The sequence below is a fragment of the Leuresthes tenuis genome, unplaced genomic scaffold, assembly GCF_036924035.1.
Source record: "Leuresthes tenuis unplaced genomic scaffold, fLeuTen1.0.hap1 SCAF_13, whole genome shotgun sequence".
Taxonomy (NCBI): domain Eukaryota; kingdom Metazoa; phylum Chordata; class Actinopteri; order Atheriniformes; family Atherinopsidae; genus Leuresthes; species Leuresthes tenuis.
The window spans coordinates 5,528,807-5,550,264 of record NW_027325367.1 but is presented as its reverse complement, the minus strand read 5'-3'; the positions used below and the strand labels follow the sequence as shown (position 1 = coordinate 5,550,264).

The window sequence follows — 21,458 nt, the reverse complement described above, 5'->3', positions numbered from 1 at the left end:
CAAGAGAGTGACTCTGTTGTGATTCAGCAACTCCCACAATGGTGACATGATATTTGAAGCACACACCCGTACTCTACTGTGTCAGTGTGTTTAGTCTATATGAACAAGCAAAGGTGAGCAACAATGGCACAGTAAGGATGCCTTTTTTGCGTAATATACGTTACTCTTCTTTCTAGACGCGCCCTTCTGAGTGGCAAAACTCTCAACATGGCTGCTGCTGCATGGGTTTTGGAGTGCAGCAAATGGATATAATCTAAACTGAAGCCTGGGAGCCTTGCAAGCTGCCACAGGACGTAGGGACCGTGGACAATAACATCTGGCCACAAATCTTGTTTCTTTATATTTATATGTACTCCATTTCTGCATCAGGAGAAGTCATGAAGAAACCCTAAAGGCATATAAGTGGGATTTGTCAGCAAAATTAAATCAAATTACCTTTATATATATGGCACTTTCAAAACAATAAAAGTTGACCCGAGTGCTTTCCATTCAGGACGAATAAATGAAAAATTTATATAACATAGACATAAATATAGTATTAGAAACATAATAGAAAATCATGACATGATACAGCAAGAAAAAAAAAAAAAGAATCCATCAAAATGTCAATAATAAATTTAATTTGAACATATCTGGAACAAACTTTGAAAGTTAGCTCACTTTCCGTACAAATTTCAGTTGCAGAATGAAGGATGTGCATGACAAATCGATTAGTCAGAACAGCGCACTACTTTTTTTAAGAGTCGACTAATTTTAGCTCGGGGCAGGAGGAGAATTATGTTTCATGACGCAGAAATGTGGAACTAATGTTTTTACGGCGCCGTTTCTGCCGGAGTTAACACCTATAGCAGAAGCAACAGACCGGAGCAAAACGAAGCAAAGCACCGCAGCATTTCACTCAACTTTATATCAAAGTCTTATGCACATTATGTAGGATGAAGCTAATTTACCACAGTTCTACCAGCGCGATGGGGACGCACTTACATTAAATGGTTTAACTGGTTTTGTTGTAGTGAAAAGCTGTGCTGCAGCGGCGCGCATCGATGAAGTCATCCCAGTAGACAAGTGTGTAGAAAGCCCTCTATAAGTCCCCTGATAGCCGCCAATAACAACGACACAGTAGCTATGAGCTAACAGAGCAAAAGTACACGTTCATTCATTCATTCGTCTTAAAGTATTGGTGAAATAAAGACAGATTATAACTTATTTAGAGGCTGTATTATCAATGCCCTGTTCTCTCCCGTTATATGGATATAACTAATATATCTAAAGATCTTCCGAAGGACGCCGACTTTGACCAAAGTGTTATCGGTGAGTAGATAAACTAATTTCATGCAAGAAATAAGGTCCACGCTTGAAAAAAACGAACTTCCCCTTTAAACGCTTGTGTGACAGCTGACAACGGGAACAAATAACTGCTTTGGTGAATAATGTTAGTTTAATGATTATGTCATAAGTAATTGACTTGATTAGTCGACCTCAAAAATCACTTAAAATGTCCAACCCAAGAAACCACGCTGATACGCTCCACATGACTCATGTGTGGTGGCAATCCCCTAAACACCAACAACATAATGCATTTTGAGCTGGTTGGTCTGGCTTGAAATATTGTGAATCTGTGGATAAAAATAAAATTGCTGATGCCTTGTATGATTTTATTCTCTAGATGAGAAGGCTATTACTTTTCTAAGAAACAGTAGTGTTGCCAGAGCTCACAAATATTGGCTGCCGAGACACAGACTGTTCTCAAATAAAGTTGATTTATCTTTGTCTCGATGTGTGGTAGGTAATGATGTGGAGGACCCAGACGCAGACACAGATGAAACCCAAAGGTAGAAGAAATTCAGACTGATTTATTAAAGCTAAACAGAAAACGCGGACAAGCCGGAACATCATGAAAAAACTAAAACCGACTAGGAACAAGAACAAACTGGGAAACAAAACCAGGGAGCAGTAGTGGCAACGGCAAAGATCTGACAAAGACTGAGGAAAAACCAGGGAGCTTAAATACTGATTGGTGAGTGATGGCAGCTGAGGATGATAAGCACAGGTGAAGGGAGTGGGGCTAATGACCAGAACTGGAGGGAACTGAGGAAATGAAAGAATCAGGATCAGATACAGAACAGAAAGCAGGAAAAGGTAAAAAATCCAAGAACACAGAACCAGAAGAAGAAATGATCAACTATAAAAAAAGACCAGAAACTCAACAACAATGGATACACAAAACAAACCACAGATCATGACAATCTTGCTTTTCAGGTGTAAAAATAGATAGAAAATAACACTTTAGTTTAGAGATAATGAAAAGTGTGGCTTGGGAAAAAATAGGTTCTTTTTAGAGACTGTAGAGTTAAGGAATTAACCAGAATCTGTCTTTATGTCCACGTGTCTTATTAAGATTAACAGACCAAAAACCTGCTGCTGATCTCTTAAATAGGCGTGTCAGCCAGGAAAAACTCATATGGTCAAAACACAGATACAGGATACTCTTCAGTGAAGCGCCTTGTTTCTGGACAGTTTTTGGCCAATCTAGCAACCGTAATAAAGAATTTAAACAGAATGATGAAGAGGAATAACAGATTAAAAGCACATAAATCTTTATAAGACACATGGGAAAGGAGAGGAAGGACTAAATAAAACATAAACAATAAAGTTGTATTAGTTAAGAAATGAAATGTTTCAGCTCTAAATCTATCAGAATGTCACGAAACTTGATTAGTCTAACCCAAAAAGGCAGTAAAATGCTCATCCGAATAGATCATAAAATGAGAGCTGTATGTATCTGAATGTGAGGTAACAAGATGAAAGATTTACTTGCTCATATCCAACCTTGTGGCAGGTTCACTTTAAGCTCAGATTTTACTGATTTAATCCTAAAGCAGACGACGCTGTGAAAAACTGTGACACATTGAGGTCGCTGTGCGGTGACGCTCCGATGAGTTAAACAGCTGAGCATGCAAACAAACATCTGCAGTGTTCTGCCTCCATGTGCCTCATGAGAACCTCGATGTGCTAATTTACCAGTAATAGCTTCTAACCCAAAAGTTTATTTCTAAACTTCCAAAAACAGTTTTGCAGCGCAGAGTTGACAGTTCAGATCGATACAGTGAAATATAGGAATGTGACTTATGTGATATTATTACTTAATAAAAGCTTCCCATCTATCTAAAGCTTTATGTCTGCAAACCAGTGATTACTTCAAACAAGGGAGATGAAAAACACATTAAACAAGCAGCACCAATTCATTTTGACATTTCATTATTTGAAAATAAAGATGCAATATTAGTTATGTGATTTGTTAAGATATGTTAAGATTAGTTGCTGTTTTTATCCTAAACTTTCTATGTGTAAATACACTGTATATTTGAAAATTAGATTAATTTAAATGTTTTCCCACACACACTTTTGACATACTATAGATGTTTTTTTTTCTTTGCAGAATGGTTTGTAATGGTTTGTAATGTAGTTTTTAACTAAATCTAATGAGCCTGTTTTGTACTGTGTTACTTTTCATGTGCTGCGATGAACCAGTTTTCCCTGTGGGATCATTAAAGTTTCATCCTCATCATGCCAAACTGAAGTAACGCGTAGAATTAACCTCTCGCCTTTTTAAATGTGGGTGACTCAGAGTGGCTACTCTACGGCACTGTGTTGAATGTTATGCATATTTAATGAGATATGCTTTCGAGTAGGATGAGTTTTAGTTACAGCTCATTTCAGCTCTGATGTTTCCTCCTCTGTGTGTGTGTCTAACCTCTTCAAGCTCTCTCACCAACCTATCCTCCGTCCATCCACCTATAATCAATCTTTCCTGGTCTCATTGTCATTGTGTAATGTTCTTCATGGTACTTTACCATAAAGACCTTGTGTAAATCACACAACACCACCGACAGTTCAACTCTCTTCATATCCAAACACACACACACAAATGCATATATACTCTGAAAGACAAATGTAGAAATGCAGTGAAGTGTATCATTGACTGTAAAGCTGTCTGTCACATCCCCCTTCACTCATTCACCTATGACAGGTCCTGGTGCTGTATTGATTTAGTTTTTGATTTTCCCCTGCTGCTTCTTTCATTCAGATTTTTTTTTAGTTTACTGACCTACTTACTTTTGAAATCGATGATGTTCAGTTTACTGTTTTCTTAACGATTCTCATAAGAATTGATAATTGTCACGTCACGTAATTGCCTCTTTATACCAACAGAATAGGAGTTTGTCAGGTCTTTCATCATTCCTCATGAGTGAGGCACAGTGGCAGATCTAGGATTTAGGGGTAAGGGGCCCATCAAGGAGCCACAATATTCATAGAGAGGCCAAGTATTTGTCCAACATCGTTCAAGATCGTTCAAATCGTCTTCTTCTGTAAGCTTTATTCACTCTGGACACTCCTATTTGGCTCGTTAGCGCCACTGGTATTTCGCCACGAAATTGCATACACCTATAATGTGATCATTGCTCTCGGACAAAGGACAGATGAGTGACAGGACAGGGGAACTTCAGGGGGGCCAATCAGATTTCAGCTGGGGCCAATGCCCCTGTGGTTCCACCCCTAGATCCGCCCCTGGTGAGGCACAAAGCAGTATGACAATGAGAAAGCAGACAGATAAAAGCAGCTTTAAAGGAGAAAATAGTTGTCCACATCACTTCAAAAACTTTTCTCTCACATCTCGTCTCAATTAAAAACTCAATATTCTACCAAGCTCTAGTGTAAATGAAAAAGTTAAAGATGACATATTTATTTGATGTTTAAGCTAGAATTCTTTAATTTGTCTCAGTAATCGGTAGCATCGACTTTGTCAAGTAATTAAACTAGCTGAAGTTTTCACCCGTTCTTTGTGAAAAGGACTTATAGTTCTGTGGGATTCTTCTATGTTTAGGTTCGTCTACAGAATTTAATGATTTATTTTTACAAAATTGGATCGTGAGGTTCATGGTTACACCCCCAGATTGTGCCTCTTGCAGTGTTACATTGTGGATTTTGAGGTGTTTTAGTACTCATGTATCATGTTATAAGAGGCCAACATCTTTTCATCTTCATCTTTTGAGATTGTGAGACATTTTCTTTTAGGTTTTCTGGTATTTTCTTTTAGTCTTCTTTGCCACCAGTGAAATGTTCCTTCTGTCACCATCTCATAAGACCAAAGCATGATCAACCCATCTTTATGCCTAACGGGAGGAGGCATGTTCTTTTCACCAAACCTCTGCACCCTTTACTCACTGAGGCAACAGCGTTTAAACCTAATCAGTGCACACAACTTGTTTAAAAAATGCATGAAGCTATTTAAGACTATCATTTGCAGACATCTGACAAAGACATCTGATACAGAATTCTGTGGTGAGGTTTCAGGACAGCATTTCCTCTGACTCTTTTGTGAAGGTCATTTTTGTGCAGGTTAAAGTGTTGAGCAGTGCTGTTCAGAGTGTGCTAAATCTTCCTGAAGGTCATTTGTGTTAAATTAAGATCTTGATTTCCCTTACTGGCCATCCTGTTGGCAGTTATTTAGAAATGTGACTTGGTCTTCCTATTAACCATCACATTTTTGACCAAATTAGGAGGCAACTACCTGAAAACACTTAGCCATCATATTACTTCTCCTACTTTGGGGACATCAATTGTTTAAATTTTCAGAGGGGCCTAAGAAGCTGCTTAGAGCAGATGTCCTGCAGGTTTTAGATATTTCCCTGCTTCAACACACCTGATTCAGATCAATGCACAAGCCTACTAATGATGCATTGATCTGAATCAGGTGTCTTTTAAGCAGGGACACATCTAAAACCTGCAGGACAGCAACCCTCGAGGACCGGATGTGGACATCTCTGGCTTAGAGGGACTAGTTGGGAAGAGTCTAAACATTAAAAAAGCTTTTATATTTTACAAACCTTATTGTGAACAGTTGAGGTCCCTTTGTAGAATAGTTTGCATACCACACCGTACTTTTGTTTAAAAAACTGCGAAGTTGTAGAAAGAAAAAAAGATCACAAATCTTGCTTAAAACTAATATTGAAATTTTACATCTTTAACTGGATGACTTTTGGTGATTATGTTCTACTCAAATAACTGTTCATATTAAGGTACATTTATATCACCATATATATGTAAATACATCTTAAGTAAAACTGAAAGTCACAAGCTCGTCAATTGATTGTCAGAATCAGCAGCTAGTAATTATGAATAATTTTAGTTTGAATTTGCTTTTATTTCCCACTTAGATTGATGATTTTAATGATTGCTCGTCCCTTCTTTTTGGTCAGCTCTGCGATGTAAATTTGTCTTGGATAATAAATCTTTATTCCTTGCAGCTGGAGAGTGGTTGTGTTGATCTTGAATTTCTGATAAGTTGTTTTTTCAGCTTTTTAAAGACTTTTTCATTATGTCTTCACAAGCTGTTGTACCCACTCTCCTTAACCCAGAACCAACTGAAAATACTAAAACAGCAGATGTATTACTATACAAGGATGCATCGATGTTTATGGTCAACATTGATCAATAATGCAGTCCACACCTGGTGCAGCACATTACTGAAGAATTGAATTGGCATGACTTTAAAGTATGTAATAAAGACCTAAAGATATTTTTCTCTAAAACCAAATATTTCAACAGGGCAGGGTTAGCATGCTCTCATACCTTTGGTTTTATTTACCAGAACAAACAATAAAATACTGAGATAAATCTGCTGCAGGAGACATGACCTTAGGTGCCAACCAATATTATTCAATATACTTAAATCCAAACACACTGCTGACTGAATAAATAATATAAATTTGAATCAACACCTCTCTGCAGTCTCAAGAAAACAACTTTGACAGTTTCACAAATACTCTTTTTTCCATTGCTATATAATATCTTGGATTCCATAGATTTCTTTTGACCCTAACCTGAAAAACATGGATATATTTCCACACAGACATTATGCATGTATGCCAGACAGTTAAAGAGTGTCCCAATTAGCTCGGGGCTATGGTGTTACAGTATTACACTGCAGTGACTCCCCACTCATTAACCTTTAGAAACGGGCCTGACAGACATGCATACACACTTGCACATGCCAAGAAAAATTGTGACGATGGGCATCTATACATATCAGCTACACACAGAACTTAACACATTACTTCTTGAAATACACAAAGGGGTCGAGTCCTCATTAAAGCAAATGATTTGAATATAATTACAGCAATGTTCTCTCACTCTTTCCACTGTGACTCTTGTGGCTTAGTGCAACTGTAACTTTGACTCGTGTTGTTGGTTTTGTGAGGATAATTTTAACCAACATAATATCAGTATCAAAAAGCACAGTTGTCATATTTCCAGAACTTTTCTTTAGTCATTTGTTTATGATTAAATGCCCAGGATTGCGTCTTTGTTTTAGGCAAATGTTGTGGTTCTGTCACCTCCAAATCAGGGGCTCAATCACAAAAGGGTGGACTTCCCGAAATTATTTGGGAGAGAGTTGCTGCCCCAAATGGAGGAGATTAGGTATTTTATGGACTTTCATGAGTGGGGCTATAGCAGAGTTGGAGATTGACAGACAGATTGGGCCAGTGAGAGATGAGAGAGCTGAGCTGAAAGTCGGTCCACATTCCTCCCTCAGTTTTGATCAAGAGTTGTAGGTAGTGAATCATGAGCTAGATAAAACAAGTGGCTGAAATAAGCTTCCTCCAAAGGGTATCTAGGATCTTTGGGACTGGGTAAGAAGCTTGATTACCAGGAAAGGGCTCAGAGCAGAATCCCTTCTCCTCCACATCAAACGAAACCAGGGGAGGTGGTTTTGGTATCTGCTCAGAATGCCTTCCTTCCAGACAACTGTCCCACCTGGACAAATTTACACTTTAAAGTAGATTAATTTGTACTGAAACTTTAGTCTTTGCATTTATACTTGCAATCTCCACAAGGAAGGAAAAGCCTTAGAGAACCAATCCCATAAGTTGCCTTTGAGGATCAACCTAAGCCTGTCAAAGTATTATGTTATTGGAAATTTTTACAGCTGATCGTCTGATACAACTCATTATCTGGCCCCATCATCTCATATCCATGTTCATTAGTTGTGATTTATTCAGTCTGAATGTCCCCTACTGAAGCCTGACAGCATTTACACACCTTCAGGCTGAAGTGAATGTGATATCACTGCCTTGTGTTGAGTGTTCTATCTCTGGGGACCAGGATGCATTTGGAAAACAAACAAACAAAAGAAAAAAAAAACATTGAACTAGAAGTTGTGAAAAATCTAAATCAGATTTGGGATCCATTCATATTTGTTAACTCAAACCCTCCTTAATTTCAGATTAAGATTATCTCTAAGAATAGAAAAAAAAGGTCAGGCGGTTTGATTTTTACAAACGGACAGCGATGTGTATCACTGGACCTTCGAATGGCTATAAATAGGCTTAGTAACAAAAGCCAAACTGAGATCCCTGGGAATCCACTAAGCCAAACTTCTGGCAACCTGTCTGCTCAATATCCCTGACCTTCTGCCAATTTCCCTCAGAGGCGACATGAAAAGTTTCACATGATGGCTATCAAAAACACCACTGGGTAACAGATTCCTTTTTTCCTGGTAAACATCTTTCAGCTCTGACCCTTATTTCCTTCACTGTGATAGAAATTCTTTGCTGGCTGGTGACATGGGATCATGGCTGAAAATGAAAAAGGGGCATCTCTCCTCTGGGCAGGGTCAGGAATATGTTGTGCCATAACAGCCAAAAAGCGGCGTTTAGGTCACTTAAATAACCCTTTGATTTAAGGATTTTCACGGGCCCACTTGGGCTCTGGTCACCATGACTGAACACAGAACTCAATGTGCAACAGGCTCAAATGATTTCCAGTTTCTATGTATATATTCAGGGTAATTTGGGTCACATCCCTTGTATGCAGGCCTTTGTTTTTTTTTGCAGCAGACGAGATCCAAACAATAGTTTTTAAATCCTGAACTGACAAGGCTGTTTTCCAATAGAACGTATGCTCCATTTAGCTGCCGCCTCACTCATTTCACATGAAAAACATATTTCCAGAGTCAGAGTGACTAATGATGGAGGTTGATGACCAGCAAAGCCACACCTACTAAAGACACCGCTGCACTGGATGGAAAAATAGTGTAAGGACAACAAGAGGAATTTACAGAGCTAATCCTGAGACAAATAGGTGCTATCACAATCACAAGGATAGCAATAATGCAGACTAAAGGATGTCTGCATATGATAATAGATGGACAGAGGAGAATAAAAAGGAGAAGTATGGTAAAGATGTGTGTAATTGTTTGCTTATGCAAAAAAATAGAATAAATGACAACTAAAATGTAAAATATTAGATAATGTTCATTCTTACAGTTTAAAATGCCAGTATGTGTCTGTCATTGAAAGGGAGGGTTTAAATCAAATGTTGCTGACACAGTTCTGGTTTCATAGTAAAATTGTAGATAAATATAATTTGACATGTCTGTGCTGTGATTTATCATTTCTGCTGCATGTTCAGGTTAAAGATGGTAAAATGAGCTCGAGTGCAGAATTCATTTTGTTATTTTGACTTTGCAAATATGATGAAGTGCTGCCTGTCAGAGTCTATCTCACTGTGCCCATAAATCATAGTATTTTGTCATTTCATGTAGCTTGTTGCAGTTACACTTGGCTTCTAATGAACCTCCTGGAGCTTTGAATGCTTTTGTCATTGACACTCTTGCTGTCTGACAAAAATATCAGTTAACGCTAGATGAAGCAGTGCTTCTAAAATCTGGGACAAAATGTCAGTTGTCATAAAATGGAATTTGACTCAGATTGTTTTTGTTTCAGCCCATAAGTGCAGTGGCTTGTACAAATGTCAGTTTATCTAAACTATGTGTTCCAGGCTTAAATCCTACAATCACATGCACTTTGAATCCAGGGATGTCGTTTAAGCTCTGCTTCATCTGCTTGAATGACTGAGCTGCCCTCTGTTTATCCATAGTTATTCATGTGAAGATGCCTTTACTTTGTTTTCAGTGGGAGCTAAATTTTATGAAAAAATTTGCATGAAGTTGTCAGAATTATCATGTAAATCAGAAACAGTTTGATCAAAGAATAAGAGGCAACTTCTCGTGCATGACAATTTACTTCTTAATGCATATTTTGGTCACTTTAAAAAATCTTTTGATAGCGAGCCACGGTTAAAGGTTCCAACACCGAGGCACACAATCTGGAAACATCAGACGCTGTATATGTGCATGTGTGTCCTGCTTTGAAATGACAGCCCAACAGATCCAGTCAATCTCGGGTAAAATCTCATCTCTTTTCTTCTCTACTCCTTTGAGCCCATTGCATGAAACACTTTCGTACAGCAGACAATAAAATTCCCATTTTATCTCTTTTTCTCTCCCCTCCATTTTTCTAAAATGCCATTGTATTGCACACAATAAGATTCACTCGCTTTTCCGTCTGTCTTTGTCACCCTTCTAATCACCATTGTATGGCAGACAATGCTGCAGCTGCCTCTGCTACACAGAGATGGGATGGCTGACTGTCAAGCCTCTAAGCAACACACACACAAGCAGACAATGACATTTCATTTAGGGACTAACTGTGTTTGCGTGCGTATGTGTTGATATGTTGTCAGCCCTCCAGCCATTTTTAATGCTGAAATTTGAGCCCTTATGTCTCTTATTCTTTATCAGTTAGCGCTCTGCACTGAATACAGGACTGCAAGTTTGTCATTTCCTGCTACTCCCCTCATGTCCCCTATCATATGAGAGCATGTCACACGTCTTTAAGAGCCTCAGTGAGTTTAATTTTGTTACATATAATGAACTCAGGAAAAGAGAAAAGTCTTGTGCTATTCTAGTCTGTGCATGGTAACAAAATGCCACATAGTTACAGAGAATCATACAGAGTTCTTCTGCCCTCATCTGACTCCAAAACTTACTGAACCAAGTTCACAGCAAGCACAGCCTCATTTCCAATAAGGTTGGGACTGTGTGTAAAATGTGAATCTTGAATTTGATGGCAGCCACATGTTTCAGATTGTTAGAACAGGGCAACAGGAGGCTGGAAAAGTGAAAAGTACCAAATAGATCCAGAAGAAATTAGATTAATTTGCAATGGGTCAGAAACATGATTGTGTGTAAAAAGAGCACCTTAGAGAGGCAGAGTCTCTCAGAAGTAAAACCGGGCAGAGGTTCCGCAATCTGCAAAAGACATGATCTAAAAATTGCAGGGCAGTTTTACAATGATGATCCACACTGCAAAGCTAAAAAGACTTTGATTATTCCATCATCTACAGCACATCAAAAGATTCAGAAAATCTGTGCACAAGGGACACAGCCAAAAATCAATATTGGATTACTGTGACTCTTTGGCCTTCAAGCAGCATTGCATTAAAAACAGACACGATTCTGTCATGAAAATCATAGCACGGGCTCAAGAACACTTGAGAAATCCCTGTCTGTTCACTGTGCCATCCACAGATCCAGAAACATGAACTGAAAACAAACTGAGTTGAAATGGAAAACTGTTCTGTAGTCAGAATAATTGAAATGTGAAATTCTGTTTATTATCAGTAAAGCTTTTTTCACCTGCCTGCAGTCCATACCTTTTACCAACTGAAAACTTTTGGAGGACTATTTAACAGAAAATATGTAAAGAAGACCCAGGACTGTTGATCAGCTAGAATCCTACATCAGACGAGACTGGCACAACATTCCTGGCCACCAGTAGTAGATCCTTAAATGTTTCTTAAATATTTCCTTTCTGCTCTTCTTGAGGTATATATGCTATATATCTAGAGTGTCTAGACTTCTTGGAGTGTTTCATGATTTAAACAGGGCATCTTGTATTCCTCTCCAGTTATCTTTCCAGAAATTATGTTTGTTGTTTGCACTCTGGTTTCCAAATTGTCTCCAACAAGCAGACATATTACATGAATGAATATGTGAAATGTGTTAAAAACACCTCAGTTTTTCCACCCAAACTCCCTCCATTTCAAAGAGCTTGTACATTTCCACTGGTACTTCCATATCATTATCTATTCTTTCTCAGATATAGTGATGCCTCATTCCCTTTCCCATTTTCTTTTATTGTATAACATTAAGTGTGTATATGCCCCCCCTCTGTGAAGTTTTACACCTCCACCTTAACAAAACATTGCATCTGCAAATATTGATAGGTGCTCTGTTTTTTTAAAAGCATTTTGAACCTAAACAATGTTCCTTAATAATTTTGCATAAATCTGTTATTCCTTTGGTTGTCTTGTACTAAATGGAGTATCCAGTTTATTAGGTGTAAAATCTGAGTCATATACTCACCATTCAAGAGCTGCTTAATCTCCATGTAGTCCATATTCTTTTATAGCTGCTCTTCTTAGAGTCAATTTAACCAATTGAGTTATCTATATTGTTTATACATATATGTGTATAGATTTATGTCAGCTAAGATTGAGTATTGAGAAGTATATGATGTGTGCACTAGCATATCATAGCACTCGTCTGTGTTGTGAAATGATAATCTCTGAGGCAGAGTACACCCCAGCCTCCCTTTTATATAGTTAACTGCAGAGTTGTAAGTGAAACATTTGGTGTTTTGCCTTGCTATGTACCTTGATTTCATTTTGTCCCATTCCTGTTAATGACTAATCTCATGTGATAGAGTCTGGAATGAGCAACATATTTATTTGAATGGATTCAGTCCTTGAAATTAGGCCAAAGACAGGGATTCAGTTTCATCCCTGTCCCTTCATTTTCTTATGAACGGGAAAACAAAAGTCTTTTGGCACATGTATACTCAGATATTTGAAGCTCTACATTTGCCATTTCAAAGGATATTTATTTCCAGTTTCCCTTGGTGGGCTATAATAATTTGAAAGTATTTGAGTTTATTTATGTTGAGAGAAGGTGTTTGCCATCTGCGGTAGATCAAGAAATCATCTGCATAACAGGCCATTTCATGCTTAATCCCCTTGATGGTAATTCCTGCAACTTTATTTCATCAGATGTATTGAGCTAATGGTTCCAAGTATAATGCAAAAAGTAGTGGTAACTATTCACAGTTTTTCCTCATGCCTCTTTCTAAAGTAAATCTATTGCAAACAATAGAAATTGCATCCATATTATTCTAATTCTAGGCATGTACAGAAAAGAAAAGAAGCCCTGCAGATTGTTGCAACTTTTCCCATGTGTCTGTGCACAGAAATCTTTGTTGCTTAAAGACCACAGATATCAGAGAATGTGTAGCTGAAACCATTTTTTTGAGGCAAGGCTTAAAGAAAACCTTAGTTAGTCTAGTCAACAGGGTGGCTCATTTTAGTTTGCTGCAAAGAAACATCACAGGAGATAAAATGACATTTAATTCATTTGTTTGTTTTAGGTGAGACTGTGAAGCGCAGTGGAAAATTACATTTGATGCAGCTTTTTTGACCGGTGATTGGTCTGCAGCTATAAGTTATATATTCTAAGATACACTACAGCACCATGTTCTACAAAAGCTCTTTACAATATGTTTTTATTTGAACCATTCCCACACAAACTCATACAGATCTTCTTTTTTCATACTGTAAATACACTCAGTCTGAATAAAGCGCTTATTTAATTCTAATAAGTAAGTTTTAAAAACAATGTTACAGAAGTTTTATTTCAGAAAATGGAAAAACAAATTAAACTGAAATGAGAAAGGTTGAGAAATTATTGTTTAAATGTTGAGAACACAAAAGCAAATCTAGTGGGAATTTTGCAAATATTCTACAAAACTTATAGATCTCTGAAAATTATATTTGAGTATGAAGACACGAAAGAAAAGCAACTATGAAAAACTAACACGGATTGAACAAATGATGGTAGGGGAGTCAGGAAAATAAAGATAAGGCATGTGAAAACCAATAATGTAGCTTAATACACTAAGACAAGAAATAACAAGCAGGACAGATCATGGTGAGGAATCAGGTAAGAAGAACAAAGTTGCTGCTCAGAGGGGAAAGACAGGACTATAAATACACAGGAACAAGACACTGGTGAGCACAATGAAGCAGTTACATAAATAAGGAAAACAAACACAAGAAAAGCAAGTGAAAAATAAGTTGCATAAAGAAAGAAACTCTTCTATGGGAAGCAACCAGAACCAAAAGCTGTGACACTCAGACTAAGACTTACATTAACAATGATGGATGCTTGCTAAAAGTAGAAAGTAACTACCTGGATGCTTTGAGCACTGAGTCATTAACACTGGTGAACCCACATAATCTGCCATATTTGTATGCTGTAATTTAAATTTGCATATACAAATTAAATGAACAAGATGTAGAGCCAGGCAGTGATGATGTTTCCTTTCTGTTAGAATCTGTCAGTCCCCGGGCCAAAGTGATCTCCAAACTATTTGAACCTGTAAGGCTACAGTGAAAGTTAGGGTTGGATGATAGCATCGTGCAGGTGAGCTTAATTTGGCATATCATCTAAGTGTGGTGCAACCAACTTTCTATTTTCAAATGTTAATAAGCAGTGGGGCCATCAGTTTGATGCAAACATTTGTGAACATTCAAAAGACGTATTTGTAAAATACTTACTAAATGTACAAGATGAACCTTACTAGATAGACATTTAACCTGAGAGGTTAGCGTAGCTCGGTCAGTGGAGGCAATCATCGACCAGTACACTTCATATTCTGTGTTGTGCTGATGTCTGAAGTCTGAAGACCAGGCAGTGTAAGAGGAGTTGTCAAGAAAAGCTGTAAATAACAGAAGGTGACAGAGAATTGCACACAGTGTTCTTCCATGCTCAGCAAAGTGAAAGTGAGGGAGTGTGTGTCTGCATGTCTTTGTTGTGTATTTGTGTGTGAGTCAACAACAGAGGGAGAAAGGCTCCAGATGAAGGGATTAAATCTCCACACACTGTCCAAACAATTGTTCCTATTGCTGTGTCTCTAACAATTGCATTTGGCCTGAGAGTCAACTGTTCAGGGAGCTTATGTGTGTGTGTGTTCGGGAACACATATTTTATAGATTGAGAGACCTTAAGAAGAGCCATTTTATAAGACAAAGGAACCAATTGGTAAAAAGAAATGAAACACTGAATGTTCGTCAAAGCTTTTACTGCTTTTAAGCACTTTACTTTCCCAAAACAATGTTCTTTAAAATTCTGTCTCTGCTCAACAGAGGAGCAGTTTGTACAGCATCAATACCAAACACAAGGAAACTGATGTGAAACAGAAAAAATACCCATAATACTTCAGCTCATAGAGCTATCAGTTCATTTTGACTCATCTTTGAAGAATTCCTTGTATCGAAAGCACTTGGCAACCACCTGTTTGAGCAGAGTTCCGTATCAAACATTGAATCCTCGGCGCTGTCATACAGCAGTGTTTATCACATGGACTGTATATAAAGATTAATGTGGTATCACCTCACACTGGCATTGTACAGAGCTGAAACAGCAACTCTGTGCCATAGTGAAGGAGGATTGGAGATGTGTAACTGATGTTGAAACATTTTCATGATACACATTTTTAAATGTAGTCTGAGTTTATTCTTTATGGAAGCTGAATAATGTCCACAAGCCTAATTTCTTTTTAGACTATCTATTTTTTATGACTATATATGTGAATAGTACTGAACATAAAGTATCATTAAAAAGACAAGTTTAATAACTGCAAGGTAACTGTTACTAAGGGATACACAAGACATCAAAAGAAAATGATAAATGATCTCTCACAGAGCAAAATACTGCATCCCTGGTTGAGAGAGCACAGTAGCATCTGCACTTCCTCTGCAGAATGAAGAGAACCCACCGCCCCTCTTCCATCCTCACCACCTTCTCCAGGAGTCTGATAGAGAGCAGCACGCCTAGCTGCATCTCTGTCAGCTGCAGACTGGAAGGACCTGTGGAGAAAATCAAAGGGACTCCTCTTCCTTCCATCCAAGACGTTGGGCTCAAATACTGCCTCACAACAGCCAACATCACCAGGGACAGCACGCCGCCCCCCAGCACGGTCTGTTCATTCTGCTGGCTTCTGGCAGCCTGAAGACTAGAACGACAACAAGCCATAAGACGACTGAACTCAACGTGGGTGTAGAAGTCTTTTACGCAAACCACAACTTATTTATTTACACGTTTTTAATCATTTGATAATTACAAATTTAAAGTATTTTAAAATTTAGAGTATTTTTCTAACGTAAACTGCACCTTACTGTTAATGCAAACTGTACCTCATTATGCACACAATGCTTTTATTCTTTTTTATATATTCTTTTTTATCTCTGAACACAGAATTTCAGAATTTCTATCTGCACTGTGGCGTGTATTTGAACAACAACAAAGCATCGAATCCGAAGTAGTGAGCATGCATACAGGAGATTTGGGTTTGATGATACACGACAACATCACATTTGTTTGCATCCATATTTGTTTACCCACACCGGCATCCCACAAGCAAATATATTTTAAAATATCTACTTGTCAGTACAGTTAGTGATCATTGATAAAACATTTGAATTTACACATCTGAAAATAGAAACATAGAATCTTGGTTAAATTTGGTTATGACTCACTGTACTGCAGCACTGACACATTTCTGTGCATATATATATATATATATATATATGTGTTTTGCTCAGTCTAAAATAATTTTCTCATTCTTTGTATTGCCTAAACAATGATTGAATTAAATCCAACAAGTTCTAGTTAATGTTTGATATTAAAATGTTCAGAATGTTACCTTAATTCTTAATTTAAAAGCTTTATTATTAGTCTTTTTTGGTTTCTGTCTTTGAACTAGTCATAAACTATTGATTAATTTAAAGATGGAAATGAACCTGCATCACTGCTTATTTTGAAGTACTTTATGGTTAAGAGGGCTGATCCTTTCACAATCAAATCGCCTTTTCAATCAATAATAATCCAGTTCACTGAATCTGATTAATTTCTTACGTTGTCAGCAGTTTGAATAACATTGGCAGTAGCTATAGTTATTTATTTTTTAAAATAAATGAATTAAACAGTAGATACCTTTTTGATTGCCATGTAATTTGGTTTATAAGTAATTTAGTTTACATCTCATCAACCTGCTCATGTAAATAGGCTGTGTTACCAAATTGTTTCTTATTTCATGTGGGAAGAAATTACATTGTTTTTTTATGTTTTTAAATTTTGGCATTTCACACAGCAGAGGTTTCACTGTTGGCATTACATGGGACTCACTTAGATCGACTAAGATGCATGGTTTGTCACAAGTCAGATGTTTGAAAAGCTCTCGATGCTGATTTTAGGTTTAAAGCTGACAGACTGCATGAGAGGCTGATAGTAGAGTCGAGGTGGTATGATTTTACTTTAGGTGACTGCTGGCTGTGTAGAACTCCGGTGCACAACAGTTTTCACCGCTTATTAGTGTCAAAGAAGAAGAGAAAAGAGGAGCAGAGAAGACGGAGCTGAGACAAATGTGGAAAACAAAAAGCAAGGGCAAAACTTAGAGAGAGAAGAGTGGGGCAAGCGCTATTTTATTTACTCTCTGTGATCCCTCTTTTGGTTGAAAACTGCTTTTTTTAATACTGCAGAGAGTCAAACTTTGTAAGATATGAAGAATGTATCTTATGCTGATTATTCTGATTGCATCGACTGCTACTTTTTCTTAAGAGTTTTAATTTACAGTTTTCAGTAGCATTTAATTGCATCAGTTTTTAACATGACATGTAAAAGTACTGAAAGTGTGTATTTTGGCCTAACGATCCACTGGACAGGATTCACCTCAGGAAGTGGTGACCATAATCTTTTTCGAAACCTAACCAAGTTCTTTGGCTCCAAAATGTTTCCATGAGGTTTTACTACCTAACCCCTAACTTGTTTATGTTTATGCATTTGGCAGAAGCTTTTATCCAAAGTGACTTACACCTAAAGACCATGATATTTTCCTAAGCTAACCAATTCATTTTATTCTCTTTTATCCAAAGTTCTTAAGGTTTTCCCTTTCTCTGACCTTAACCAAGTACTTGGATTGCCTGACCTTTATGAAGTATAGTAGCAGAGTGAAGGAAGTCAAAACAAGCACAGAAAGAAAAGAAAAGGACTTGAAAAACAGTAGTTTCAAGTTTGACCATGAACCAAGGGATACATACTTGGGAGCTAAATGTCGATCCCCCTCTTTCTCTTCAACCTCCTAATAGTAGAAGTTATAACCCCAAATTTCCTTTCAGTTAACTCGAAATGTACAAACACACACGCACATACATATGTATATATATATATGCTGTATACAATTTCAGTATGTGAACAGGGATACATAAAAAGCACATTTCTGAATCTCAGCATTTCTTTTTTTCTTTGTCTCACTTGCTTCGCACCCTCCAGCCATAATGGCTACAGGTAATTGATGATGGAGTAAAGTTCATTAGCCGTGCTAGTTGATATTTAAGATGTGAGATGTGGTCTGTAAGCTAAGAAATACATTTAATTTCATAGCTCATTAACCTAATGCTGGGTGTATTCTGCTCCATCTCTGTAGGCTCAGCTGATGATTTAATTTCTGCCTTTTATGTAAAGATAACAAGGCCCACATTGTCAAACATTCGGTCCACACTCAGGCAAACATGAGAAATAAATGACTATGGAGTTGTGATAAGGCTCTTGAGTAGTATCATGGATGTCTGAGCACGCACAGCTGAACTTCACTGCTCACAAAATGAATTATCATAGTTGTAGGTCAAGTTTTCATTGTTCAGTAATGTGTTCAGTTAACCCCTCCCTTTAAGTAGTTGAGACAGTTGACAGCTGGCCGTTGTTCACCTGTGCAGAACAGGTTTGCAGAACCTCCTCTGTTCTCTTACCTTTGTCCTAAAAATCAGTCTCAGCAAAACCGGAGCGAGGAGGTTTGTTGAAGGAGCTTCAGGCAGTACTGGCAGTACAAAGGCACTACTGTAGCCTTTGTGGAAGTCTGTTTAGCATCTGTGATGTTTGAAGAAGATGTTTCATCTCACATTGAAAATTTGTTTAGATGTAAATACATATATTATCATAAACACCCTAAATACTCATCTGACAAAAATGATAACACACAGGGTTACAATATGCAGATGTGTCACATGTCATATTTTATTGACAGTTTTCTTTAATACTTCCCTTCCTCTCTGCTCATATCTGCCCCCTCCTCTTTTGCTAAAATCTGTAGTGGGTGAGACTGAGACTCAAAGAGAAACGATGAGGAAATTAATTGAGGACGTACAAACTAGGAAACTGGATGCAGCTTCAAAAACTTCAGTGGTTTATTGAACTTCCTGCCAGAAATCATGATAAAATGCACAGATTTGTAAACAAGTGCGAGCCGTTTAATTTTTCCAAACCATCTATGAACGTTAGACAGTGAACGTTTGATAGAATGAAACACTTTTTTGGTCTATTAAGCAAACTCAAGACATTTAACCGTATGCAAGTTTTGTGATCAGCAAAGAAGAACTGGTATCTACATTTAACTTTTTATGCTTCCTTCCTCAAAGGTTCCGTATAGTCTGCATTTTCATTCCAACCCTACCACGTCCACCTCTCCCCAGCCCTGTCCTGAAGGTATACTCAACATTTTCTCCCGTCATCATGAAGCCATGGTTGAAGAGAAGTTACTTATCACTGTGAGGAGTGCAGCAATCGTGGGTATTAAGGAAACATTAGCTGCTCACCACCCGAGGTGAATGTGAAAAATGCTGACTGTAAGTCTGGCAAAGGTGAGCTCCCTAGATCACATTCAAATGTTAAGTGATGCACGCACACACACTTCACACAGGTGAGGTCCCATACAAATGTTGCTAATAACCAGCGCCGCTGGGCCAGATCCTATTTGTCAAACCCATGGGTGCCGGACGCCAGACGGCAAGTCACCTGCTGAGCTCACACTTCTGTTGTACACAAACATGCAGAAACACAAACATCTTAGCCATCTGTTTGCCAGTGGAGTGTACCAGTATTTTACAGAGACTTAAAATGTATAGAGGCAAATTTACGTAGGTATGATGCCATCAGTAAGAAAAGAAGAGTTCATCTGCAATCTTTATACACTGTTTTGTAGAGGAATATGAATACAATGTCATGCTTAACTAGAGCTGGATGTTTATAATTGGTGTCAAAGTAATGAGAATGCGATGCAAATATAGACCTAAAGCTGCAAAGGTTAAAAACTGAATAATGAATGCTGAGATTCCACCAAAAGTCTCAATCTTTAACATGATTTTAGTACCACACATGCATTAGATAATGCATTCAGTTTAACGGGCCCACTGCACAGCCTATCAAACCTACTGCATTTACAATACGCAAAAGAGTCATCTAATATTATATATTGCTTTTTCTGTTAGATCTCTTTTTCAGATCTGTATGTATTCTATGGATACTAGAGAACAACTTTCCAACAGGACTTTGTTTACGAATAATGTCTTGCTGCTGTGTTTCTAAAGACACTGGCTTCAGTAATGAATTCTGGCTTTGCAGAGCTGTTGGCATGTGAAACATGGGGGAACATTTGGGAAATATTTTTGCTGCTGGTATAGAGGAGAAGCAGGATCCCTTTCTCCTACAGCGGAACCTCACTCAGTGGGTCCCCAGATTTTATTGTTGGTGTCCAGGTTTCTGTTGAGAGTGAGGGTCTGTTGCCACACCTCTGTCATGTTCTCCACCTCGAATGTAAAATCCAGCTTCATCAGTTTTTGAGATTTTATTTTTCGTGTACTCTTCTTCTTCAAAGAGTCCCGTGTTATTTCAGATGTCCTTCCCTCACTGCTTTGGCTGATAGAAGCTGGTCAAATGATCTTAGATGGTGCCTGAGATGGTGTATTGATTCCAGTCAGTAAATGCTCTCTTTGCGTCTGATATTACCAGGACATTGCAGGCTCTGTTTGTTGCAGTAAAATGCCATCCGCCCAGGAAACAATGTGAGCACAGAGAAGGGATGGAAAACAGTCACAATCAATCCAATGAGTCCATGGATGCAGGCATCATGGAGAGCTCCTGATTAGCGGCTGCTGTCTACAACTGTTTCAGGCATCTGCCTTGATACCTCAGCAGGATTCTGTTTCTAATAGATGCAGAGCAGAACTGGGTAGATGTTTTCCCATTTTCTTTTTCAGAAAAACCATATAGGATTCCTTAAACCTAAAAGATTGCTTTTGTCTTATCTGACATCTAAACTTTTCAAAAATATCAGATTTCTAACCTAATAACACTTATTCCCTGTTCAGTAAAGATGTAATCCTTTTATATTATTTTTCTTTTAAGCTTCTATTTGAATAACAGTCTCACTTTCAGTTAGTAAAGGCTGAAGGAATATAGGGCCATGCGACTCTTTAACTTTATCACCAGAGAAAGCTTTGAAAAACTCTTCAAATATTTATCTGGTGCATAGTTTGGTTAAGCTATGGTTGAGTGTTAAATGTTTTATTCTTTTTTGGGAATTCAGGTGTTTTAACATACATTTATGCTTTTCTGTGCACGCTATTACTTGTGTTACTGGCCTCTTCTTCTTCTGTGTACTGTATCT

The 21,458-nt window shown here is 37.8% G+C and overlaps 1 protein-coding gene across 1 annotated transcript in view; it reads left to right on the top strand.

The window, feature by feature from the left end:
- The window catches only part of LOC140267586 (exostosin-1-like), a 71,232-nt gene extending 55,261 nt beyond the window's left edge, over nt 1–15,971 (top strand). Inside the window, exon 6 of the mRNA XM_072362899.1 lies at nt 15,722–15,971. Coding sequence (XP_072219000.1) covers nt 15,722–15,971 — 250 coding nt within the window. The remainder of the gene's footprint in view (nt 1–15,721) is intronic.
- The last annotated feature ends 5,487 nt before the right edge of the window (nt 15,972–21,458 follow it).